The sequence below is a fragment of the Lutra lutra genome, chromosome 14 (assembly GCF_902655055.1).
Source record: "Lutra lutra chromosome 14, mLutLut1.2, whole genome shotgun sequence".
Classification (NCBI taxonomy): Eukaryota; Metazoa; Chordata; class Mammalia; order Carnivora; family Mustelidae; genus Lutra; species Lutra lutra.
The window spans coordinates 73630973-73658435 of NC_062291.1; the positions used below are offsets into that span (position 1 = coordinate 73630973).

Sequence of the window (27463 nt, forward strand, 5' to 3'; positions counted from 1 at the left end):
TGATTTAATGAGACTCAAGTTATGTAAACCAGAGAAAAGCCCATTTGAAAAAGCAATTTCAAGTTATTTTTTACATATAACACTCTTCTTAGTAGACTCTAAGTACTCTTCCTTTTAAATATAAAGGTAAAATCAGAAACTAGAAGAGTAGTATAGGTATTTAACCGATTCCATCTTCCTGTTATACAGGTAAACTGAGACACCGGTTAAGCGACTTGCTCAAAGCTGCATGGCTTGTAAATGGCAAATGTAACTATTAACTGGGCGGTTAATTCTTGCCTTTGTCTATCCAGTGGTTTTTGTTTGCTTGTTATGTTTTTTCAAAGAAAAATTTCTGTGCATATGTAACTTTAAAAAGTCCTTGGAAATCCCATCAAAGGATCTATGTCATGCTTAGAAGTTCATGTAATAAAATAAAAATTAGAATGCCTTTACAAGTACCATTCAGATCTTAGAATATTCAAATTGTGGGTTTTGTTTATATACTGACCTTTAAAATTTTTAAACAGTGATATGTGCATGTGTGTTCACTTTGAAAAAAATTAGAGAATATTAATGCAGTTCCAGGTTTTGAAAAGCAATAGTGAGATGACACTAAACTTGAAAGTAATATTGGTATCTAAGTGTTAAATTCTAAAATCAACATGTAGATCAGTAAAAAATACTTACAAAGTTGTTTTAAAAATCTTGGAGCAAGGGGCATCTGTTGGTGCAGCTGGTTGAGCATCATGGTCTCAGGGTCGTGAGATGGAGCCCCACCTGGGCTCTGTGCTGGGCATGGAGCCTGCTTAAGATTCTCTCTCCCTCTCCCTCTACCCGTCTTACCCCATGTGTATGCTCCCTCTCTCAAATAAATAAATGTTTTTAAAAAATCTTGGACCAAAATAGGATTTGACTGAGGAATATATATGTATATAAAATATATATAAACATATATTTATTTATATTTATATATAAATAAATAAATGTTTTTAAAAAATCTTGGACCAAAATAAGATTTGACTGAGAAATATATATATATAAAAAATACATATAAACATATATTTATTTATATATATAAATAAATAAATGTTTTTTAAAAATCTTGGAACAAAAGATTTGACTGAGGAATATATATATATATTATATGAGGAATATATATATATTCCTCAGTCAAATCTTATTTTGTATATATATAAAATATATATATTTATAAATATATATAATTTATATATATATATTTAAAGGAAGATTGCTACAATGAGAAGGGAATTTGATTGTCATTGGTAGTTCGGAAAAATAAGTGAAGTCATGTTTGGTAGCACCCATCTACTCATTGCCCGGGAAAGAATATTTGGTATAAGGGCTCTACTTGGCCAGGCTATTTTGGAGAATAATAAATAACATACAGTAAATGTAATAAAAATTGCATTATAAATTAACTCCCCTTGTTCTAGGTTCATATTTACTAAGCAGCAATTTGGGTATATATAGTGTGTTTTCTACTCAGCTTGTCTTGAGGAAGTGAATGCTCCAGATGGAGGACCCCGTCTATCCAGAGTTATGTTCTCCCTTGAACATTTGTGAATTGTATTTTTCAATTGATCTCACATAAACTTGGCATTTGAATTTATCTCACTAAACTCATTTAAAAAATTTACTGCTCCCCACTTAACTCTGAAGCTGAGTTGATTCTCAATATTACAAACCCTAAGCCCTCAAAATATCTGGGTCAGTGATATAATTTAGTTTAGCCCCAAAGACCCATACGTTTCTTTTCATCTGTATGATTTGTCAAATAAGTGTTTTCGTCTCATAAAAAAATGAGACAGGGTGAAAGTAATTGAAATCTTCCTTGATTAAGTAAGGTAACAAAAGCCATAATTAAGCAAAACTTTTATACTGTTTCCTTAAGTTGATTAAGTACTTTGGATTCCAGAAGACAAGGAAGATTGCTATAGCTGTAGCCTGAAAAAGAAAATAAAGGTGTTTTAAACAATCATATTAAATGATAATTATACTTTATTGAGGTATTGTTATGTTCTAGGTACTATTCGTAGTACCCAATTTGGTAGGACTGCAGTTATTAAAGAACAGGAGCCCCATGCTCATGGACTCTCTCAGAGGGTCCATGAGGTCAAAACTAGTAATATTCATATGATTACTTACTTTTTAAATTCTGATTCTGTCATGGGTTTATTATGGAGTTTTCCAAAGCTATGTAATATATGATTCCAGTAGTTTGGAGAAGTAGATAGGAGACTAGATTTGTCTTATATTAAACCAACATTAAAGAGATTTGCAAAAATGCAGGAGTGCTATACTTTTTTCTATTTTTTTCTATTTTTTTTTAATGATTTTATTTATTTATTTGACAGAGATCACAAGTTGGCAGAGAGGCAGGCAGAGAGAGAGAGGGGGAAGCAGGTTCCCTGCTGAGCAGAGAGCCCAATGCAGGGCTCAATCCCAGAACCCTGAGACCATGACCTGAGCTGAAGGCAGAGGCTTAACCCACTGAACCACCTAGGCGCCCCCTTTTTTCTGTTTTGAAGACTATATTTCTCTTAAAATAAAATCTACTTTTGATTTTAAGTTGTAATGTTTTCCCCCAACATTTTATTATGAAAAACGTTTTTTAAAAGATTTTATTTATTTATTTGACAGAGAGGTAGAGAGAACACAAGCAGGCAGAGAGGCAGGCAGAGAGAGAGAGGGAGAAGCAGGCTCTCTGCTGAGCAGGGAGTCCAACATGGGGCTTGATCCTCTTGACCTGAGCTGAAGGCAGACGCTTAACTGACTGTGCCACCCAGGCACCCTATCTTGAAAATTTTTACACGTACAGAAAACTGGAAAGAATGATAGAGAGGGCACCCAGCCAGTACCCTCACCCAGATTCTACAATGAACATTTTGCTCTGCTTTATCCTTGATCTGTCTATCCGACCCTCTCTATTCGTTCATTGTTCTTTCTTAATTTTTTGATGCCCGTGGCTTGATTTGAATTGTCAGTTTCTCTTTCTCAGGGAGAGAATTTGATGACACATCTCCTTTGGCCTGTATAAAGGGGCAAGACACCCCAAAAAGCTGGACGAGTGTGTCTGTAATGAATTTTTAAATTACAATTTTAAGTAAACAAATAAATATATTTTTAAATGGTCATTTAAAATTTTTAATGTGGTCAAAACCAATAGATTAAAAAAATACATAAAGATCTGTGAAGTCTTCAATAATATTTAAGAAATAAAGGGGTCTCGAGACCAAAATGTTTGAGAATTGCAGCTTTAGAACAATTCCAGAAAATATGCACTACTGCATCTAAAGCCGAAAGGTCAAAGGGCACTGAAGCATTTAATGTGGTATGGAAACGAAAATATAGTCAAACTTTATAGAACAGTGTATTAATGAAGCACTCTATTATTAGCTAGTACACACTAGAGCATAACTTTATAATGTACTTATAAATATGTGTTTTAGAAAATAGCAGTGTTTTAAGATCAGCTTGTATCCTAAGGATAAACCACTGTTATTGTACAGTATGTATAAATGTTAAACCTGAATATCTGTATGAAAATAAACATTAGAAAGCAAAGATTATAGCTTCTTTATTAAACATTAAGAAATAAGACCTATCTCCCTACTGTTATAATTAAAGAATCAAAGAACCCAGCTTATATCAAAATAGTGCACCAGGGCTATGGAAATTAGATATGGAATGGAGGAATAACTTTGAAATTGCTTTTGTTACGTGGTGTTTATTTTTCTTTAAAGTGATCTTGTATTATATAAATTGGACCTGAAGATGTAAATGTAGTAGCGATTTTATTAACTGAGATACCATATGCCAATACAGTAAGAAAGCTAGCAGGCAATCAACACATTTTAACAGATTTTATAGCCATAGCTTATATTATGCTTAAGAATTAAAGAAAAAAATTAATATCTTCTGTTTTTATTCTTCACCAAACTATTAGATAAATTTTGTTTAGTAAATCATATTGACATCCTTAGAATTTTTATCATTGAAAGTTATTTAAACAAATAAAGAAGTTGTATTTAGAATTCTAAAATAACTGAAGAATATACATGCCTTTTGGTAATCTAAAAATAAGATAGAATTTTTTTTTTTTTTTTTTTTTACTAGCTCATCTTTGTGGAGAAGGATGGAATCATATTGGTGATGCTTGTCTTAGAATCAATTCCAGTAGAGAAAGCTATGACAATGCAAAACTTTATTGTTATAATCTCAGCGGAAATCTTGCTTCATTAACAACATCAAAAGAAGTAGAATTTGTTCTGGATGAAATACAAAAGTATACGCAACAGGTAACAGCTCTACTTGTTTATATTGTGGAAATACACAAGAAGTCCTAAAATCACTAGCAATGGTTCATTCTTTTTGTTTTTAAATAAATTATTTTTACTAAATCTTGAAAGTAAAGTGGACATGACTTCAAAAGTCAATTGGCACTAGACTTCATCTGTATATGTATTTGGGAATAAGATTTTCTAAATTACTCATCTTATGTTTTGCGTAGTAAACCACTACATTTCTTACCAAGAAATCATTTCATATGAATAAATACACCTAAAAACACATGTGTATAAAATTAAGTTTTTTTAAAAAAAGATTTTATTTATTTATTTGTCAGAGAGAGAGCATAAGTAGGGGGAGTAGCAGAGGGAGAAGCAGGCTTCCTGCTGAGCAAGGAGCCGGATGGGGACTCTTTCCCAGGAGCCTGGAATCATCACTTGAGCCAAAGGCAGCTGCTTAATTGCCTTGGCCATTCAGGTGTCCCAAGAATTTGTTTTGAAGTGTAATATCTTCATAACTTGAGATGTCCCTTATAATTAAAACACTAGAGGGACAGATGGTTGGCTCAGTCAGTTGGGTGTCTGACTCTTGGTTTTGGCTCAGGTCATGATCTGATAAGTCCTGGGATTGAGCCTCTCTGCTGAAGGCAGAGTTGGCTTGGGATTCTCTCCTTTTCCCTCTGTTTCTCCTCCGACTCAGGCTTTCTCTTTCTCTTTCTCAAATAAAGAAATAATAAAAATAATTAAAACACTAGACCAACACATTGGTTATGTTTGCATATATGTATTTTTTGTGAGTGTGTGTGTTTTTGAATTATGCTATTTTTTTTAGGTGTAGATTTGCTTAAAATAATATATTAAGGGTTAGCTGAAATAAAACCAATTTTTAAAGTATGTAGAAGCTGTTGGAACATACAGCACTTAGAAACTGTTTCAATATTTCAGGGGGTTTTATGGAAAATATTTCCATAAAAAATGGAATATTTCTTTGAAAACCAGGTGATGGGTATTAAGGAGGGCATGTGTGGTGATGAGCCCTGAGTGTTATATGCAACTAATGAATCATTGAACACTACATCAAAAACTAATGATGTACTATATGTTGGTTAATTGAACATAATAAAAAAATTAAAAAATGAAAACTATTAAAATATTAGTTTATAAGCTATTTCTAAGAGGAATTTACAGTATTTTCTACTCTTGGATCTTTAAAATATAGTCAACTCTTAAGAGTAGATTATATAAGGAAATTTAGAAATAATTTACTAAACCTAGTTTTGAAATACTTAGCTCATGTAATTACTTGAAGTATACTAATACAAACCATCATAGCATCATAGCAGATTTTTGTATTTTGTTTCAAAAATAAAGTTAGAGGGGCGCCTGGGTGGCTCAGTGGGTTAAAGCCGCTGCCTTCGGCTCAGGTCATGATCCCAGGTCCTGGGTTCGAGCCCCACATCGGGCTTTCTGCTCAGTGGGGAGCCTGCTTCCTCCTCTCTCTCTGCCTGCCTCTCTGCTTACTTGTGATTTCTCTCTGTCAAATAAATAAATAAAATCTTTAAAAAAAATAAAGTTAGAACTCAAAACAGATCAGGTAAGTGGTAAGACTAAATAATAAAATAAATTTTATTTATGTATGAATAAAATATGTTATTTTATTTATAAATATAATAAATAATAAATAAATAATAAATGCCTTAAATTTGTAGTTTGTACTAGATTTGGCCTCACATTTAAGATAAAAACACAAGACACACAGAGATATCCTATGGTCAATAATGTACAAAGTAGAATAATTTCTATGCAAATAATGTAGGTGTGTCTATAATTCACCTGTTACTTTGAAAACTCTATTAGGCCTGATCTCAACGACTTTATTTTGACTTTGAGTTATGATTTTTATTTGGACAAATAGTCTGTTGGTACTTCAAAGCTCCACTCTGTATAGGATAGAAGAGACAATTTTGGCTTGAAAATATTTTAGAGCAAATATTACCAATTACTTGCTATAGAAATACTTAAGTAATGTTTTCTTGGTATAGCTGATTTTAAAGGAGCATTGAGGACCATCATCAAAATGATGGAGAGCATGTAATTGGACATACCGCTTATCTTTAAAACTTACTAGCAAGTTAATCTCTCCAGCTCTATATTCTTCATCTGCAATAGGGATAGTAATCATAGCTACTTTGTAGGTTTATTGTCAGAAAAAATAAGATAATGCATATGAAGAATATATGTTTTATTTTTGAGGGAGTATAGTAATTATTATTGTTTGCATTTTAAGTGTTGTTATTTTTTTTAAAGATTTTATTTCTTTATCTGATAGAGACACAGCGAGAAAGGGAATACAAGCAGAGGGAGTGGGAGAGGGAGAAGCAGGCTCCCCACTGAGCAGGGAGCCCATGCGGGGCTTGATCCCAGGACCCTGGGATCATGACCCGAGCCGAAGGCAGATGCCCAAGGACTGAAACACCCAGGTGCCCCGAGGGTTGTTATTTTTTGTATCACTTTCTCACTGCTGCTATTACTACTATGTCCAGGAGTCATTATTTAGAATTCTTAGGTAACTAGATGAATTTATTTAATGAATAATTAATACTGATATTAATTGTGGAAAAATATTTGCCCCATATTACTATTGTAATTTTTCCATAGTGAATGAGAAATCCGCCCTGCTACTCCCCCAGCCCCACTGACTGCCCTGGGTACTTATACAGGACCTTTTATCTCTTAGATAATTCCTGATTTTTGATGAAGAATAGGTTGCTGATTTCTCCTTTACTAGTAACAGAGGAATATGCATCTTGTGTTTAAAAAGTGACATAAGAACAGGTTTTATAAATGTTAAAAAAAATATTAGGGGACTTGTGCTCACTCCCTTTTGAAATTTTTGTATGGACATTCACTTCAGTCACTGCTTACCCTCACATTTTTGGTGATATTAGCAATTATATTTCTGTTTTTTTTAAAAGATTTTATTTATTTATTAGAGAGAGAGAGCACAAGCAGGCAGAGCAGAAAGCAGGGAGAGGGAGAAGCAGGCTCTCCACTGAGCACGAGTCTGATGCAGGGCTCAGTCCCAGGACCCTGGGATCGTGACCTGAGCCAAAGGCAGCCACTTAACCAATTGAGCCACCTGGGCCCCAGCATGTGTATTTCTTAAAAGTATCAATATGAGATGATTTAACTTATAATTACAGTTTCTAATTGTAGAGCCCTACCCCACACATTAATAAAATGTTTAAATTAATTATGTCCTAGGCTTTTATAAATATTCAAAATTTTGGGGTGCCTGGGTGGCTTAGTGGGTTAAAGCCTCTGCCTTCAGCTGAGGTCATGATCCCAGGGTCCTGGGATCGAGCCCCGAGTTGGGCTTTCTGCTCAGCAGGGAACCTGCCTCCTTTCCTCTCTCTCTGCCTACTTATGATCTCTGTCTGTCAAATAAATAAATAAAATCTTAAAAAAAAATTCAAAATTTTGAAGTGGTTATCACAACATACTTGTTGACTGTCAAACATTTATTATATGCCTGATATTAATAGAATAAAGAAAAACTATATAATTAAAAAATTCATGTGAAAAACTGATCTGTGAAATCATTTTTGTGTGAACTGTAACTATTTTTCTGTGAAGAATGAGCCAGTATTCATTCAGTTAGTAAACATTTTTTGGGGCACCTTCAGTGTATTTGGGAATGTACTTCTTGCTGAGAATAGGGATCAAAAGACAGTCAATCATGGGGAGATGGAGAGGAGAAGGGAGTTGAGGGAAATTGGAGGGGGAGATGAACCATGAGAGACTATGCACTCTGAAAAACAATCTGAGGGTGAGGGTTTTGAAGGGGCGGGGGGATGGGAGGGTGGGGGAGCCTGTTGGTGGGTATTATGGAGGGCACGTATTGCATGGAGCACTGGGCGTGGTGCATAAACAATGAATTCTGTTACACTGAAAAGAAATTAAATAAAAAAATTTAAAAAAAAGACAATCACTATTGTCAAAGAGATTTATGGTTAGGAAGACAAACACAATTTTACTGTAGTGTGATAATTGCAGTAATAAGTGGACATGGAATATATGAGGAAAGAAGATGGAAATCTTAATAATGTGGACTTAAGGAGTTTCCTAGAGTATGCCCTAGCTAACTTTTGTAGGACATTGAGTTGGCCAGCAGATGAAGATATTTGTAGGGAGGCAATAGAAACATCTATTTGTTTTGTTTGTTTTGTTTTTTTATTAACATATAATGTATTATTAGCCCCAGGGGTACAGGTCTGTGAATCGCCAAGTTTACACACTTCACAGCACTCACTATAGCACATACTCTCCCCAATGTCCATAACCTCACCCCCCTCTCCTAACCCCCCCCCCCCCCCCGGCAACCCTCAGTTTGTTTTGTGAGATTAAGAGTCTCTTATGGTGTGTCTCCCTCCTGATCCCATCTAGTTTCATTTATTCTTTTCCTACCCTCCAAACCCCTAATGTTGCAGCTCCACTTCCTCATATCAGGGAGATCATATGATAGTTGTCTTTCTCCGATTGATTTATTTCGCTAAGCATAATATCCTGTAGTTCCATCCATGTTGTTGCAAATGGCAAGATTTCATTTCTTTTGATGGCTGCATAGTATTCCATTGTATATGTGTACCACATCTTCTTTATCCATTCGTCTGTTGATGGACATCTAGGTTCTTTCCATAGTTTGGCTATTGTGGACATTGCTGCTATAAACATTCGGGTGCACGTGCCCCTTCGGATCACTACGTTTGTATCTTTAGGGTAAATACCCAGTAGTGCAATTGCTGGGTCATAGGGTAGCTCTATTTTCAACTTTTTGAGGAACCTCCATGCTGTTTTCCAGAGTGGTTGCACCAGCTTGCATTCCTACCAACAGTGTAGGAGGGTTCCCCTTTCTCCACATCCTCACCAGATCTGTCATTTCCTGACTTGTTAATTTTAGCCATTCTGACTGGTGTGAGGTGCTATCTCATTGTGGTTTTGATTTGTGTTTCCCTGATGCCGAGTGATGTGGAGCATTTTTTCATGAGTCTGTTGGCCATCTGGATGTCTTCTTTGCAGAAATGTCTGTTGATGTCCTCTGCCCATTTCTTGATTGGATTATTTGTTCTTTGGGTGTTGAGTTTGATAAGCTCTTTATAGATTTTGGATACAAGCCCTTTATCTTATATGTTGTTTGCAAATACCTTCTCCCATTTTTTTCAGTTGTCTTTTGGTATTGTTAACTGTTTCCTTTGCTGTGTAAAAAGCTTTTGATCTTGATGAAATCCCAATGTTCATTTTTGCCCTTGCTTCCCTTGCCTTTGGAAATGTTCCTAGGAAGGAGTTGCTGTGGCTGAGGTCAAAGAGGTTGCTGCCTGTGGTCTCCTCAAGGATTTTGATGGGTTCCTTCCTTCCTTCCTTCCTTCCTTCCTTCCTTCCTTCCTTCCTTCCTTTCTTTTTCTTTCTTTCTTTCTTTCTTTCTTTCTTTCTTTCTTTCTTTCTTTCTTTCTTTTTTTATTTTTTAATGGTTTTATTTATTTACTTGACAGAGAGAGAGAGAGAGAGAGAGATCACAAGTAGGCAGAGAGGCAGGCAGAGAGAGAGAGAGAGGGGAAGGGAAGCAGGCTCCCTGCTGAGCAGAGAACCTAACACGGGGCTCGATTCCAGGACCCTGAGATCTTGACCTGAGCTGAAGGCTGAGGCTTAACCCACTGAGCCACCCAGGCGCCCCTGGATTCCTTTCTCACATTGAGGTCCTTCATCTGTTTTGAGTCTATTTTCATGTGTGGTGTAAGGAACTGGTCCAGTTTCATTTTTCTGCATGTGGCTATCCAATTTTCCCCAACACTGTTGGTTGAAGAGACTGTCTTTATTCCATTGGACATTTTTTCCTGCTTTGTTGAAGATTAATTGCCCATAGAGTTGAGGTTCTATTTCTGGGCTCTCTATTCTGTTCCATTGTTCTATGTGTCTGTTTTTGTGCCAGTACCATACTGTCTTGATGATGACAACTTTGTAATAGAGCTTGAAGTCTGGAATTGTGATGCCACCAACTTTGGCTTTCTTTTTCAACATTCCTCTGGCTACTTGGGGGTCTTTCCTGGTTCCATATAAATTTTAGGATTATTTGTTCCATTTCTTTGAAAAAAAAAAAAAAGATGGGATTTTGATAGGAATTGCATTAAACGTGTAGATTGCTTTAGGTAGCATAGACATTTTCACAATATTTGTTCTTCCAATCTGTGAACATGGATAGTTTTTCCATTTCTTTGTGCCTTCCTCCATTTCTCTCATGAGTACTTTATAGTTTTCTGAGTACAGATTCTTTGCCTCTTTGGTTAGGTTTATTCCTTAGGTATCTCATGGTTTTGGGTGCAGTGGTAAATGGGATTGACTCCTTAATTTCTCTTTCTTCTCTCTTGTTGTTGGTGTAAAGAAAACAACTGATTTCTGTGCATTGATTTTATATCCTGACACTTTACTGAATTCTTGTATGAGTTCTAGCAGTTTTGGAGTGGAGTCTTTTGGGTTTTCCACATAAAGTATCATATCATCTGCAAAGAGTGAGAGTTTGCCTCCTCCTTGCCGATTCAGATGCCTTTTATTTCTTTTTGTGGTGTAATTGCTGAGGGTAGCTTCTAGTGCTATGTTGAATAGCAGTGGTGATAGTGGACATCCCTTCCATGTTCCTGACCTTAGGGGAAAAGCTCTCAGTTTTTCTCCATTGAGAGTGATATTTGCTGTGGGTTTTTCATAGATGGCTTTTTTTTTTTTTAAGATTATTTGACAGACAGATTTCACAAGTAGGCAGAGAGGCAGGCAGAGGGAGAGGAAGGGAAGCAGGCTTCCTGCTGAGAGAGAACCCGATGCAGGACTCAATCCCAGGACCCTGGGATCATGACCTGAGCTGAAGGCAGAGGCTTTAATCCACTGAGCCACCCAGGCACCCCATAGATGGTTTTTATAATATTGAGGTGTGTACCCGCTATGCCTACACTGTGAGGAGTTTTGATCAAGAAAAGATGCTGTACTTTGTCAAATGCCTTTTCGGCATCTCTTGAGAGTATCATATGGCTCTTGTTCTTTCTTTTATTAATGTATTGTATCACATTGAATGATTTGTGGATGTTGAACCAGCCTTGCAGCCCAGGAATAAATCCCACTTGGTCGTGGTGAATAATCTTTTTAAGGTACTGTTGGATCCTATTGACTAGTATTTTGGTGAAAATTTTCACATATATGTTCATTAAGGATATTGGTCTGTAATTCTCCTTTTTGATGTGGCCTTTGTCTGGTTTTGGGATCAAGGTGATGCTGGCCTCATAAAATGAGTTTGGAAGTTTTCCTTCCATTTCTATTTTTTGGAACAGGTTCAGAATAGGTATTAATTCTTCTTAAATGTTTGGTAGAATTCCCCTGGGAAGCCATCCGGCCCTGGGCTCTTGTTTGTTGGGAGATTTTTGATGACTGTTTCAATCTCCTTACTGGTTATGGGTCTGTTCAGGTTTTCTTTTTCTTCCTGGTTCAGTTTTGGTAGTTCATATGTCTCTAGGAATGCATCCATTTTTATCAGATTGTCAGATTTGCTGGCACATAGTTGTTCATTATATGTTATTATAATTGTTTGTGGTTTTTTGGTGTTGATTGTCATCTTTCCTCTTTAATTCATGATTTTCTTTATTTGGGTCCTTTCTCTTTTCTCTTTTCTTTTTGATAAGTTTGGTCAGGGGGTTATCAATTTTATTAATTTCAAAGAATCAGGTCCTAGTTTCGTTGATTTTTTTCTATTGCTTTTTTGGTTTCAATTTATTGATTTCTGCTCTTGATCTTTCTTATTTCTCTTCTCCTGTTGGGTTTAGGCTTTCTTTGCTGTTCTTTCTCCAGCTCCTTTAGGTGTAGTGTTAGGTTGTGTACTTGAGACCTTTCTTGTTTCTTGAGAAAGGCTTGTATTGCAATATACTTTCCTCTCAGGACTACCTTTGCTGCATCCCACAGATTTTGAACAGTTGTGTTTTTATTTTCATTTGTTTCCATGAATTTTTTCAATTCTTTAATTTTCTAGTTGACACATTCATTCTTCAGTAGGCTGCTCTTTAGCCCCCATGTATTTGGGTTCTTTCCAACTTTCCTCTTGTGATTGAGATCTAGCTTCAGAGCATTGTGGTCTGAAAATATGTAGGGAATGATCCCAATCTTTTGGTACCGGTTGAGACCTGATTTGTGACCCAGATTGTGATCTCTTCTGGAGAATGTTCCATGTGCACTAGAAAAGAATGTGTATTCTGATGCTTTGGGATGGAATGTTCTGAATATATCTGTGATGGCCATCTGGTCCAGTGTGTCATTTAAGGCCTTTATTTCCTTGTTGATCTTTTGCTTGAATGATTTGTCCATTTCAGTGAGGGGGGTATTAAGGTCCTGTACTATTATTGTATTATTGTCGATGTGTTTCTTTGATTTTGTTATTAATTGGTTTATATGAAATGTGCTATTTTAGAAGTTGCATATTCAAGGTTTCTTGTGTTAGTTCCTCATTTTTTCTTGCTTGTTTTTATAGATCATAAACTTTGGATTAACAGTTATTTTGGATGTGTAAGGAACTTAGATTTGAGAGTTTGTGGACTAGCATGTCCTAGGAAAGAAAGATGTTTTGTTTCATTAGAAAGCTGAGCTGTAGCAAAATTTCAAAGGTGGAAGCTTCTGCAATGTGACATTCCATTAAGCATACCTTTATGTAAAATGAATTATATCCTGAGTCATTCCAGTTGTATACTCTTAAGATAACACTTCCTTGGCAAATAAAGACGGACAAATTCAGGCAATTTAAAAAGATATTCTGCATCAAATAATCATTTACTTATCGGAAATGGCTAATGAAATGTTGTAATGATTTATGATGTGCTGCGGTAAATTTTCATAATATAGTAATTTGTCTTTGATTTTCAACTCCCTGTCCAGTTCATTTACTGGGTAATAGTTACTTTAAATGTTTTATCAATGGCTTCATTTTTCTGTTTCTTTCCTCTTCCTCGCAGATCCTTACCATGATGAGTTAGGGAATAATATTTCATTTTAAATGACTTGTCTTTACTATAGATAGTTGGAAATGTAGGCAGAGTCACTATAATGTGAAGCACAGTCATTAATCTGAAATATCTATGTTGGATTGACTCCTGCTGTTATTATCAAGAACTATAAAAATGTTATAGTTTTTTTGTTATCAAAATATCTTTCAGAATAATGTATGAAATATATGGTGATTGCAAGAAAAAACAGCATGTTTATTTTTATAATTAGAAACATTTATTAAGTACTATCTCTATCTCAGGAATTGGATGGTAGAAAGTAATCATATCTGTTCTAATGTACTTTGGTTCACAAAATTTATTGACTACCTACTATCTGTACAGCATTCTACTAAGTGATCTGAGATCTGTCATAATGAATATTCATAGGATATTTTAATTGTAGCTAGGACATATTTGTTGAGTGTTAACTATGAAATTTATTGTATTTATACACCTTGCCAATTTCTAGGTCTATAGCTGTCTTTAGAAGCTCTAGGACTATTTGTATAACATATTTAGAATAAATACTTGATATATCTATCTTATTTCTGTGTGTTAAACATTCAAATAGAGAGACATATTTTTCTCTATCCTGACAGTCCACAATGTAAAAAGGTGACATGAGGTTTGAAGTCAACTCACATTATATTATTATTAACTTAGTAGCTGAAAAATAAATATATAATGTGTATTAAGGTAGAAGTGTTTAGGAATAATGTCAGCAAGATGACAGAATGGAAATTTCCAGCTTTTGTCCAGCCTTGGTGGTATAGTGGTGAGCAAAACTGCCTTCCAGCTTTTGTCCCCTCACAGAAACAGTGGTTTGAACAACCATTCATATACAAATATACCTTTGCAAGAGCTAGGTAATCTCAGTGAGAGATTATAGCACTTGGGAAAAGTGCAGAAATAAGAAAGGATACTTTTATATTACCTGCATCATCCCGCCCCCAAGCCCGTGCAGGGTAGTGAAGCATGGTGAGAGATACCTTCTACAAAGGGGAAGAAAAGTAAAGTGAGCACCTGACTTTGCTGCTGACCCAGCTTCAGGTTTTCTCTAGTGAACCCTGATGCCTGATTGGTTCCTACTGACCCAGGCACCAGGCATACTCCAGACTGATCCCCATGGCCTCACAGTACAGGCAGGCTTCCTGTGGCCCTAGGCTCCAAAAGACCAAAAGTTCAGGACCTGCCCAATATACTCTAATACTAGGCTGGTTCCTGTGGACCCAATACCAGGCTCACCTCTGGAAAGTCAAGCTTCAGACCCTTCCCTGTGTACCCAGCCTTGAGGCTTGCCCCTGTGCTCCCAGGTACCAAGCCCATCTTTTGTGGACTCAGAATCTGGCCTGCTTCCATGGATTTGGCCATTAGCCTTACCCTAGGGGACCCTGGCACCAGGCTAGCCTCTATAGACTCAGAACCAGGTCCATACCCATGAGTCCAGGTGCCAGGCTCACCCCAGGACTAAGCTGGCATCCATGGATTCAGAATTGAAAATTATGCCAGTGCCAGGTTAACCTCCATGTTTCCTTCAGTCTGTCCCAAGATATTTAAGCTCCAGATTGGCCCTTTTGGACCCAGCTACAGGCCTGCCGCCGTGGACTGTGTTTCTAGGCATACCCTCATAAACCTGGTTACCATGACTGCTTCAATGGACCCTTGTACCAGGTGGCCCCTATGCACCCAGTATCTAGGCCTGTACCTACAGACACAGATTCTAGGCCCACTTCCATGAACCCAGGCATTGGCCTACTCATGTGGACACAAACTCCAGACCTATGGCAATGGTCCCAGGCTGCCCCTCTGAATCCAGGTACCAGGCAGCCCCCTGTAGACCCAGACTCTAGACCTGACCACCCACTGACCTGGCCACCAGACCAGCCTAGCTGAGTAGTCCAGCAGTAAACCTGCCTATGGATTCTACTTTATGGCCCTCTAGAATTTCTGGAATTTCTGGATAGGCTGAATGATGAAGGGCTTATCTCACCTAAGTCTGTCTATAAAGATTAAAAGAAGTAGTTACTTCTTCAGATGAAACACCAATGTGAGGCAATAGGGATCACAAAAAGTCAGGGAAATATGATGCTGCCATAGCAACAGAATAAAGTACCAGTAACTGACCCTAAATAATGGAGAACTAAAAACTGACAATTCAAAATAATCATCGAAAAGAAGCTTAGTGAGCTAAAAGAGATAAAGATAGACAACTAAATTATATTAAGAAAATGATATGTGAACAAAATGAGAAGTTTAACAAAGACATGGAAATCATAACAAAGAAACAAACAGGAATTATAGAGCTAAAGAGCACAGTGATTGAAATAAAAAAGTTCATATAGCACTTCAGTAGCAGACAGTCAGAAGAAAAGGATCATTGAGCTCAAAGTCAAGTCATTTGAAGTCATCTAGTCAGAGGTAGAAAAAGAAAAAAAAAAGAATGGACAGAAACACGAAGAAAGCCTCTAGGACCTATGACAGACCATCAAGTGCATCCATACATGGTTTTTGGGAGTGCCAGAAGTCATAGAAAAAGAGAAAAGAGGCAGAAATTTCCTTTAAAGAAATAATAACAGGAAACTTCTCAAATCTGAAACTCCCCAAAAGAATATCCAGCTCCATGAGACTCCAAATAGATTAAAAATATAAAGAGACCTTCACCAGGACACATTATAACAGAGAGCCCAGAAACAAATCCATGCATTTATGATCAACTGATCTTCAACAGAGGTACCAAGAACATACAATGGGGAAAGGACAATTCAATAAACGATGCTGGGAAAAACTGGATATCCTCGTGCAGAAGAATGAATATGGACCCTTATCTCACACCATATACAAAAATCTGAAAATGGATTAAAGACACAAATGGAAGCCCTGAAAGCGTAAAAATTCTAGAACAAAACTTGGAGAATAGGCTTCTTGACATGAGTCAGGGCAATGATTTTTTAGAAATGACCCCAAGAGTATAGGCAATGAGCAAAAATAGACAAATGGCATTGCATCAAACTAATCAGTGTCTTCACAGCAAAGGAAGCAGTCAGCACAGGAAAGAGACAACCTGTGGAGTGGGAGAAAATGTTTGTAAACCATACATCTGATAAGGTGTGAAAGTCCACAATATATAAGAAGGCAAATAACTCAATAGCAAAGAAAAAGAACTCAGTGAAGAAATGGACAAAGGATACGAATAGCCATTTTTCTAAACAGAATATACAGATCGCCAGCAGGTATATGATAAAAGCTGGCTATCACTAATCATCAGGGAAAGACAATTCAAAATCAAAGTGACCCTGTTAGAATGGCTGTTAACAAAAAACGAGATAACAAGTTGGCAAAGATGTGGAGAAAAAGGAACCCTTGTACGCTGTTGGTGGGAATGCAAATTGGTAAAGTCAATTTGGAAAACAGTATGGAGGTTCCTCAAAAAATTAAAAATGGAACTACCATGTGATCCAGAAATCCCATGTCTGGGTATATATTCAAAGGGAATGTAAACAGGATATCAGTGAGTCATCTGCATTCCCATGTTCATTGCAGCATTATTCACAATAGCCAAGGTATGGAAACAGCATCTGTTCATTGATGGGTAAATGGATAAAGAAAATGAAATGTGATATGTGATATTGTGTGTGTGTGTGTGTGTGTGGTATGTGAGATAGATAGATAATGGCATATTATATAGCCTTACAAAAGCAAGACATCTTGCCATTTGCTACAACATGTATAAACCTTGAGGACATTACCCTAGGTGAAATAAACTAGATACAGAAGGACAAATACTGCCTGATTGTATTTATATGTGAAATCTAAAAAAGTCAAACTCATAAAAGCAGTTAGTAGAATGGTGGTTGCCAGGGGTAGGGTATGAGGGATATGTAGAGATATAGGTCAAAAGGTACAAAGTTTCAGTTATACAGGATAAATAAGCTCTGGACATCTAATGTACAACATGGTTACTAGTTAATAATACTGTATTGTATACTTGGAATTGAAGATACTAGGTGTTAAATGTTCTCACCACATATATAAAGGTAACTCTATGATCATCTGCAGATCATCTATGAGGTGATGGGAATGTTAATTAGCTTGATTGTGGTAATCATTTCATGTTGACTGCATGTACCAAAACATAAAATTGTATGTGTTTTAAATATATATTTTTTAATTTTTCAATTATATCCCAATAAAGTTAGATAAAAATAAAAAAATTTATGAAACCCCACATAATTCAGAACCAAGAAAATAAAAAGAGTTGTTTATAATCTAATACATTTTATAAAGTAGCAAAAATATATCATTTTAAAAATATATTTTAATAAACACATTTTAAAATTGATTCATGATTAAAATAAATCTGTGTATACAGAATGAATTTCTTTTCAAGCCCCTTTTGAAATATTAACGAGAGCATTAGGAGTATTTAGTTTTGTGGCATTTGGCAATCTGTTAAATTTTAGGCAAATAAGTCAGATTTTATCAATTTTCTTGATCTCTTTCATAATGAAAGTAGATGACATAACTTTATCTAAAATTGAGTGAAAGTCCTGAAGTACCAGTAGAAGTCTGAACTCAGACAGAGGCAGTTATTCTTCTTAGTCCTTATGTGAACATGTTAAAGTTTTCACTCACCTCTGTATACAGTTTGTTGATTTTGTTTCCTGCTCTCTCACAGCGCGTGTAATGGCAACTTAGCTATAGATTCTTACTTCCAGAACTGATTAAATTGTTAAAGTAGAGCAGTAGCAGAGCAGCAGCAGCAATATGTTAATTTTTTAGTGATCTTGTTTCGTAAGGTAGGTATTTATATCAGATATTTATAACCTCATTTTGTAGAAGAAGCAACTGAGGTTCACAAGGGCTAAACAACTGGCACCAATTATGTAGTATGAGCGCAAGATCTATTTTTGAAAAATAGTGTTCTTTTCTACATCATTCTCTAAAATATGCTGGAATTGTTAATTATCCTTGGTACAGGAAGTCATTAGAAAGGCAGTTCTATATATTTTTAAATGTAATTTTTACTTTTAAAATTATTTTTTGTCTTTTTTTAAAGATTTTATTTATTTATTTGAGAGAGAGAGAATGAGAGAGAGAGAGCATGAGAGGAGCGAGGTCAGCGGGAGAAGCAGACTCCCTGCTGAGCATGGAGCCCGATGTGGGACTTGATCCTGGGACTCCAGGATCATGACCTGAGCTGAAGGCAGTTATTTAACCAACTGAGCCACCGAGGCTTCCCTTAAATGTAATTTTTAATGATAATGAGGTATTTGCTAAGGAATATGACTTTTTATATCTTTCTTTAATACTCCTTTTGCTATTGTTTACAGAAAGTATCACCGTGGGTAGGCTTGCGGAAGATCAATATATCCTACTGGGGATGGGAAGACATGTCTCCTTTTACAAACACGACGCTGCAGTGGCTTCCTGGTGAACCGAATGATTCTGGGTTCTGTGCATATCTGGAAAAGGCTGCGGTGGCAGGCCTGAAAGCGAATCCTTGTACATCGATGGCAGATGGCCTCGTCTGTGAAAAACCTGTTGGTAAGCAGTAAACTAGTATTTCTTTAAAATGATTACCACGCCTTTCCACTTGCAATAGTCTATGTGCCTAAGGTAAATTTCACCATCTTTTTATGATGTTGATTCCCTGATAATTTCAGTAAATTTTATCTTTGACTACATTCCCCACTTACTATTAGTGACCTCAGTGTTAACTTGTGAAAATACCAAAATTTTATGGTTTTATGCAATCTTTATTTTTTATTGAGTCTATTCTTAATTTTGTTAACAACTTTTACTTTTATAATTACAGTGTTTAGAAGGAAGATTTGTTTTTAAGATTAACAACTAATTTTGAATCATTTTCATCTTATAGATCTCTTTCATTTGGCAAGTAAGAAGAAACATTTCTGTTCTTTTTTTTTTCCCAATATGTCATTTTGTGGTGATTGACTTTTATTATTTTTTATATTGGCCATGACATTCAAACCCCAAACCAGTACTAATTGTGCTGTAATTTTTTATTTGGTTTTATTAGCCAGTATAAAATATTAGACATAGACATTGTTTTTTTAAGTTTTTATTTTAATTCCAGTTAGTTAACATATAGTGTAATATTAGTTTCTGGTGTGCAGGATAGTTACTCAACACTTCCATATACAGCTGGTGCTCATCATGACAAGTGCCCTCCTTACTCCCTATCATCCATTTCAACCTCCCACCTCCCCCCACCACCGCCACCCTCCTCCCTTGTCAACATCACTTTGTTCTCTATAGTTGAACATCTGTTTTTTCATTTGTCTCTCTTTTTTCCCTTAGCTCATTTGTTTTGTTTCCTAAATTCCACATATGAGTAAAATCATATGTGTGTTTTGGAATGGATTTTCATTAAGTGATAAAGGAATATTGAATTATTTCCTCTTTTTAAAAACTTTAAAAAATATACATAATATAAAATTTACCATTTTAACCATTTTTAAATGCAGAGTTCAGTGTTATTGCATGCATCGACATTATTGTGCATTAATCAACAGCATGTATCTCCAGAACTTCCTCATTTTCCCAAACTCTATAATCATTAAACAATAACTCTCCATACCTCCCTCCCCCAGCCCCTGACAAGCACCTTCTACTTTCTGTGTCTATGAGTTTGACTAATTTATTTACCTCATATAGATGGAATCATAAAGTGCATGAACTTTTATGCCTGGCTTATTTCCCTTAACATAATGTCTTCAAGGTTCATTCATATTGTAACATATGTTAGAATATCCTTCCATTTTTAACATGAATAATTATCCATTGTATGTGCATCCAACATTTTGTTTATCCATTCATCCATCAATGTACACCTGAGTTGCTTTTACTTATTGGCTGTTGTGAATAATGATGCTATGAACATGGGTTTACAGATATCTTTTCCAGTTCTGGTTTGTATCTTTTGGGTATATAGGCAGAAGTGGAATTGCTGTATCATATGGCAATTCTATGTTCATGTTTTGAGGAATTGCCATACTGTTTGCCATAGAAGTTGTGCCATTTTACATCTCTACCAGCAATGAACAAGCATTCCAATTTCTTCACTTCCTTGCCAGCATTAAAAAAAATATTTATCTAAAGGTTATGGTATTCTATTTCATGTAAAGATTTTATAGTGTATTGTTTTATTTTTATTGTTTGTTTATCAGAGACATGTTCACTGATAGGCATTTGTTTTGATAAGGTATGGAATGTTTATGGAAAAAATTTTAGTGGGAAAGTAAATAATGAAAGTGTGTGTAATATTTAGCCTAAGACAGAAAATCAGGTTATGGGCTACATCTCTATTTACAAGTTTTTAAATTATGTAACCTTATGTACTTTGTAAATGATTAAACTTTTCGAAAGAATTATGATTTTCAAATTTGATAATAAATTTAAGAAGTATTAACACCTCATCTTCATTTTCATTTATCGTATCATGTCGTTTTTGCTATAATTTTTACTCCACGCTTGGCTTACTTGAAACATTCCCCAAATCTCAAAATAAATGAAACCCATGTATCTGTGCTAAAATATAGTTAACAAATAAAATAATTGTACTTGTGGATTTATTCCAGTCAGTCCGAATCAAAACGCAAGGCCATGCAAAAAGCCGTGCTCTCTACGGACGTCCTGCTCCAACTGCACCAGCAACGGCATGGAGTGTATGTGGTGCAGTAGCACGAGGCGCTGCGTTGACTCCAATGCCTACATAATCTCTTTTCCATACGGACAGTGTCTGGAGTGGCAAACGGCCACCTGCTCTCGTAAGTATTTATCTAGAGTGACTTTTCATGCAAAGGCAACACAAATCAATTTTTTGTGATGGAAGGAGGAATTAAACATCTGAAGAAGCTTTTAAAAGTTGGGAAAAAGCATTTGCTTTTGTTGTAGCAAAAAACTGTTGCTTTAAAACCTATTAATGGTATAAGCCCCAGAATTATACTATACCATCATTTTGAATTCTGCTAATTATTTCATCCTACATAGGCACACACACACATTTTGCCACCTTTGTGCTCTCCCCAACTCTGAGTGTACATTGCAGAGAGTTTAACACTTCACGAAAGTGCTTATTGTTGCAAAGATTGCATACCGCTTTGTCGTGCTCCTTTAGTGTCCTCTAATCTAGCAGAGTTCCCATGTCTTACACAACTGATATTTTTGAAGAATCGACACCATTTGTTTTTTAACTGTCCCAATTTGGATTTACCTAATTCTTTCCTCATGATTGGATTCAAGTTAAGCATTTGTTGGCAAGAGTATCAATCCTGTCAGTGGTGGTGCATCTACCACGAAGGCAGGATGCAGTCTTGGAATCACATGGGGAGTCATGGAGGTCGGTACCGCACTTGCTGTCGGTTGTACTTCAGGACAAGATGTCACCCCTAGCTCACATTTTGTAAGGACTTGACTGAGTGTGTGCATCATACCATTGTGTGGTTACAGAGTGGCCTTTCTTGTAAAGGCAGATTCCATCACGATGCCATTGCCAAGGGAATTGCATAGCACTACTGAGAGCACCTGGGGTCCTTGTAGGAATTTGAAACCACATGCAGCTTTTTTTTTTTTTTCCTTTGGGAAAATGTAGAAGCTGCTGGTCTCAGCGAGCTTTGTGTGAGCAGGAAATATGGTTTATCTTTCTACAATCTACCCTCTGACACTGGGGCTTATCAAAAAATACCTTTCCAAAAGGGACATGAAGTAATTGGTCTGTTCAGATTTATAATAAGAAGGTAGGAACGATTATTTATTTCCAGTGCTCCCTCACCTGCTTTTCAATGTTGAATTGATTCATTCATGCCACACTAATTGGGGTCTGTCCTTTTTGTGACTGATGTAGACTTTGTGTCCTTTTTGGAGAACATACTCTGCCAGTGCCCAGGGTCACCATTCCACAACCACAGTTAGCTCTGGAATCACCTTAGATAAAGTTGGAGTTCAGTGTATATTCGACCAGAAATCCTTAATTTCAACAAAGCAAAACATCTATTCACTTGCTAAATTCAAACAGACACAGATGAATGAGAAGAATATTTTGTTCCTCGTCAGTTCCCACTTCCCAATGCCTGAATGTCTAGGAAACTCACTAGGGTGGAAGGACCAGGAGTCTTTAGGTTTGTTTTTGTTTTTTTTTTTTTAAAGATTTTTATTTATTTATTTGACAGAGAGAGATCACAAGTAGACGGAGAGGCAGGCAGAGAGAGAGAGAGAGAGGGAAGCAGGCTCCCTGCTGAGCAGAGAGCCCGATGCGGGACTCAATCCCAGGACCCTGAGATCATGACCTGAGCCGAAGGCAGCGGCTTAACCCACTGAGCCACCCAGGCGCCCCTAGGTTTGTTTTATTTTAGTTTTCTTCCCAGTACTTTTACTTGTAATAAGCTGGGTTTGCAGTGAATGAATCCAGTTAATGGGTGCCAGGTCCCAAAGGAACTGCAGTTCAGTGCAGTGGAGGGAGACAAAATAGCAGCCACTTGAAGCCCCATATGGGTTAAACTCAGGAAGATATTGTAGTTGAAGTGTTCAATGGGATAGGGAAGGGACAGCTTTAATCTTTCTAAGGGAATACTCCTCAGGGGATCTTGTCATCCCATGTCTAGTTTTTTCCTCCTAACAGTTGCTCTCATAGTAGTTACACACTGTTATGCCTTCTCTCACCCGATCTGTGCAGCTCTGGTAGGTCCAGTTCAGGTCTTTGCATTAGTCCACTGGCTTCCCTCTGTTCTTTCCCTCCTCCAAGCAGGCACTTGTAGGTTTCCGAGGAGTTTGGGCCATGACACAGCTTGTTCCTGCAACTTTTTAAAGTTTCGTCTGGACTTTCTTATCAGCCCGTTGGCTTCCTTACATTCCTTCCATAGGAGCAGCTGCTGCTGATGTAACTGTGACGATGTATGGGTAAATATCCTCGCAGCAGCATGCATTGTCCGACCATGCATTCGTCCTTCCGTCCTTCCCTGAGCTCTCTTGCTTGTCCTGTAAGAGGAAGGAAGAGCTGCTTCTTTTAAGAGGAGCTTCCTAAGTCTGAGATCCCCTTTGGTGGTGAATCTACTATTTTGAGGCTTGCCCCCAGGATCTGGTAGCCCACAGACAACGTGGCCACCCAGTTATAAGCTCTTCTTGCTCAGATGAGTGACCTGGTCATTTTGAGGTAACCAGCTGCTTAAGACAGTGCAGATGGAGACTCACTGGCCTTTCCAGAGCTTACATCATTCCCAAAGATACCCCCATAGTCTACCAACCAGCCAAACCTGTATTTGTTCCATATAGGCACCACTGGTGCATGAAGGGCTGAGACAGAACAGTAAGTGCCACAATGTAGGCCAGAACTTCTAGGCTGTGGCTCTTGGGTATATTTGTTTCCCCAGGTTCTTGGCATCACGTGGAGAGGTATTCCTGGCGTGGACATGGCTGGGTATATTAGGTGTTGAGCTCCTCGTTGCTATCCTTTTTTAGGAACTTTATTTATTTATTTTTTTAAATTAATTTCTTTTCAGCGTAACAGAATTCGTTGTTTATGCACCATACCCAGTGCTCCATGCCATACGTGCCCTCCATAATACCCACTGCCGGGCTCCCCCAACCTCCCACCCCCCGCCCCTTCAAAACCCTCAGATTGTTTTTCAGAGTCCATAGTCTCCCATGGTTCATCTCCCCTTCCAATTTCCCTCATCTCCTTTCTCCTCTCCATCTCCCTTTTTTTAATAGGGAATGAGGACGGGCCTCATTCAGAGCGTGGCACTGGGGTTGTTGCAGGCATAAAAGGGTCTTACTCCCACGGAAAACCTCTGACTAGGAGTCCGCTGCCCAGGGGAGCTGCATCCAGTGACACGGTCTTAGGGGGAGCTGATAGTACCCAGGCTCTCTTGCCTTCGTAATCATGTTTGTCTTTCCACAAACATTAATGTTTGATGAAAGAAATCAGACACAAAAGATTGTATACAGTATGGCTCCATTTAGATAAAGTTCAAAAATAGGCAAAACTAAGCTCTCTTGTTTAGGAATGAATATTTAGGTGGTAAAACCATAGAGTAAGGCAAAAAATTAATGTAAATGACAGATAGTGGATGCTGCTGGGAGAAGACTGGGGTGCTGGCTAGGACAGGGGTGCAAGGGAGGCAGTGTTCCACCGCCAGGCTGAGTGCAGGCACAGAGCATTTCTGTACAATAATTTATTAATCTCACATTTCTCTATGGACTTCTCTGTGTGTGTCATAGAATAAAAGGGTAAAGGGTAGCAAAAAAGGAGCTTGGAAACTTTCCGAGGTCTTACATGCTTAAGCTTCCTAAAAATTGTTTAGAGTTAAATCTAAGTCGTCTTCACTAATCACAAATCTTTCTTGTATTCCATATCTTCCATCTCATTTATTAACCTTTTGGAGAATAGTCCTCAGTCATTCATTCAAATAAATTCATGGATAGTAATCTTTTCGAGTTTTTGTATGTCTAAAGTGTATTTTTTTATGTTCACTTGAATGATTAAGTGGCTAGATGTGGGAGTTCTAGGTTATTCTTTCCTTAGACCTTGTAGTGTTTGGTGTTGTGAATGAGAATTTTCCTGTGAATTTGATTTTCATTCCTTTGTGGGGCATCTTTTTAAAAAAATTCTTCAAGAAATAAAAGATTGTAATTTTTTTTCTCTTAATTCTTGGGATTCCAAATTCTGTAATTCATTTCAATTTCCAGTAATTGAGTTAGGTTTTAAAAATGGATTCTCATTTGCTTTTTGAATCTGAAGAGCAGTGTCTTTCTTTACTGCTAAAAATGGTCTTTAATACTTACATTGTTTTCTTTATTCTTTTTTAGAAATCTTCTATTTATTCTTCCATAGGAATCTTAAAATAGTGGTTGGAATTTCTTTTTATTATTATTATTATTATTTTAGTCACCATGTAGTACAGCATTAATTTTTGATGTAGTGTTCCATGATTCATTGTTTGCATATAACACCCAATTGCTCCATGCAATCTGTGCCCTCCTTAAAAATTTTCAATATGTCTTGAATTCACTTGAAATTTCCATCTCTTAGTTTCAATTCAGATGTTTTTTCTTCCTTATGGTTGTTTATTTGGGCATTTTTATCTGTTTTAAAACAATGTTTTTGAGAACCTTGTATTTCCACCATAAAAAGTCTAAATGAATTTTTTGAGAAGGTATATGAAACATGATTAAACACCAGTATGAAGTGTATCTTCATCAATGATGAACTAAATTATGACACATACTGCTGGGAGGGCTGTCCACTAGAGGTGTGTACATCAGTTGTTAAGTTCTGCCTTAACGTCTTCTGTTTTTGACTCTCTTCTTTTTTTGTTTTCTTGATTTTGATTTCTTGAGAGTTTTGTGTTCTACTTCAACCATTTTTTCTTGGGCAGTTAGTCTGCTGCATTTTTCTTTTCTGTAAGTCTTTTCTTTCACTGTTTGTGTTGTCATATTTACCTTTTTGGTGGCTATCTACAGTTCATTTGTGCTGATGATGTCCAGTTATTTTTGTTCTACATCCTTTTAAATTATATGCCCTTCCCTTTGCATCCTTGTAGGGAAGAGGGCTACTGAACTTCTCTTCAAGGAGACCTTGTATTTTCTGGAAGTAAATACAAATAAACCTGGTGGTGATCTACTCCTTGTGAGAAATAAACTCCTTCTCTATTATGTCATTCTTCCCTGCTTTTAACCAAAAGGCTTTTAATGAGCAATAAGGAAATGCCAGGAAATAAAATAAGGACTAGGAACAAAGGTGGCATCCTTTATCAAAATCCGAGTGCAGGGGTGCCTGGGTGGCTTAGGTGTTGGGCGTCAGCCTTCGGCCAGGGTCGTGATACCAAAGTCCTGGGATCAAGCCCCCATCGGGCTCCATGCTCGGCGGGAATCCTGCCTGTCCCTCTCCCACTACCCCTGCTTGTGTTCCCTCTCTTGCTGTCTCTCTCTGTCAAATAAATAAAATCTTAAAAAAAAAAAAAATCCGAGTGCAAAAAGTAGCTGAATATTATTGTTTCAAAGACATCAGCTTTTGGGCAATGTTTTTATCATACTTTTGCTTTTAACTTTATATCTTGTTATCTTGTTAACATTAATTATACGCAATGGATTTACATGATCATTTCTACTACACGTGTCTGGTCTTTCACTAAGCATTTAACAGTAGTAAGTAAGTCTTTAAAAACATTCTTAGAGTTATAAATAAAACTGTTAGAAATGGTATACATTTTATGTTGCTTTTAGAAAGTTTCAGGGATCATTTGAGGTTTCCTAGTAAATGGAACTTGGAGGAAATTTTTCTTTGCTAATGAGAAACAAATATGGATTTTATAATATTTGCCAGTGGTTTTTTTCGTTGTGCTATTGTGATATTAGTACTTAATATTTACAAATTGAAGAAAAGAAGTATATCTTAAGACAAGTTTTGCCTAATGTTTTCTGAGAAAGCTTTGTTAATAACTGCAATTATTAATAATTGAGATATTTTATTTAAAATATTGGTTATTCTCTTGGTGAAAATGATCTTCAAAAGGATAATTTAATGCAGTAATAGGTTTAGTTCTTAATATGTAAAAGTTCAAATAAAAATGTAATTAAATCGATACAGTGAAAATGGAAAAATAGGAAACATGCGAATATAGTACACTCTCACAAATCTGTGTTTTTTTTGGTATTTTACAAGTTTATGTACATGCTCAATTTAAACATTTTTTTCTCGGCAGTTAGGGAAGGTAGTCTTTTAAAAATTGATTAAAATTTATTTTTTAGAGTAGTTTTAGGTTCGTGGCAATTTTGAGAGGAAGGTGCAGAGAATTCCTTTATGTCCTTTGCCCCCCACACATGCACAACTTCCCCCACGGTCAACATCCCACACCAGAATGGTTCATTTGCTACAGCTGATGAACCTACACTGACACATCATTATTGCCCAAAGTCTGTCATCCAAAATCCTCTGAGCTCCACCTGTTCATCTCTCTTTCTCTCCTAACTCCTGGAAATCACTAATATTTTTACTGTCTGCATAGTTTTGTCTTTTCCAAAAGGTCATATCATTTGTATGTAGCTTCTCAGGTTGGTTTCTTTCACTAAGTAATGTGCATTTAAGTC

At 36.6% G+C, this 27463-nt stretch overlaps 1 protein-coding gene across 7 annotated transcripts in view; it reads left to right on the forward strand.

The window, feature by feature from the left end:
- ATRNL1 (attractin like 1) overlaps positions 1 to 27463 on the forward strand; it is an 817982-nt gene that overhangs the window by 152031 nt on the left and 638488 nt on the right. For all 7 annotated transcript variants that reach the window (XM_047702609.1, XM_047702610.1, XM_047702611.1 and 4 more), the window contains exons 15-17: positions 4120 to 4301; positions 18688 to 18901; positions 20959 to 21147. In XM_047702609.1, coding sequence (XP_047558565.1) covers positions 4120 to 4301; positions 18688 to 18901; positions 20959 to 21147 — 585 coding nt within the window. The remainder of the gene's footprint in view (positions 1 to 4119; positions 4302 to 18687; positions 18902 to 20958; positions 21148 to 27463) is intronic.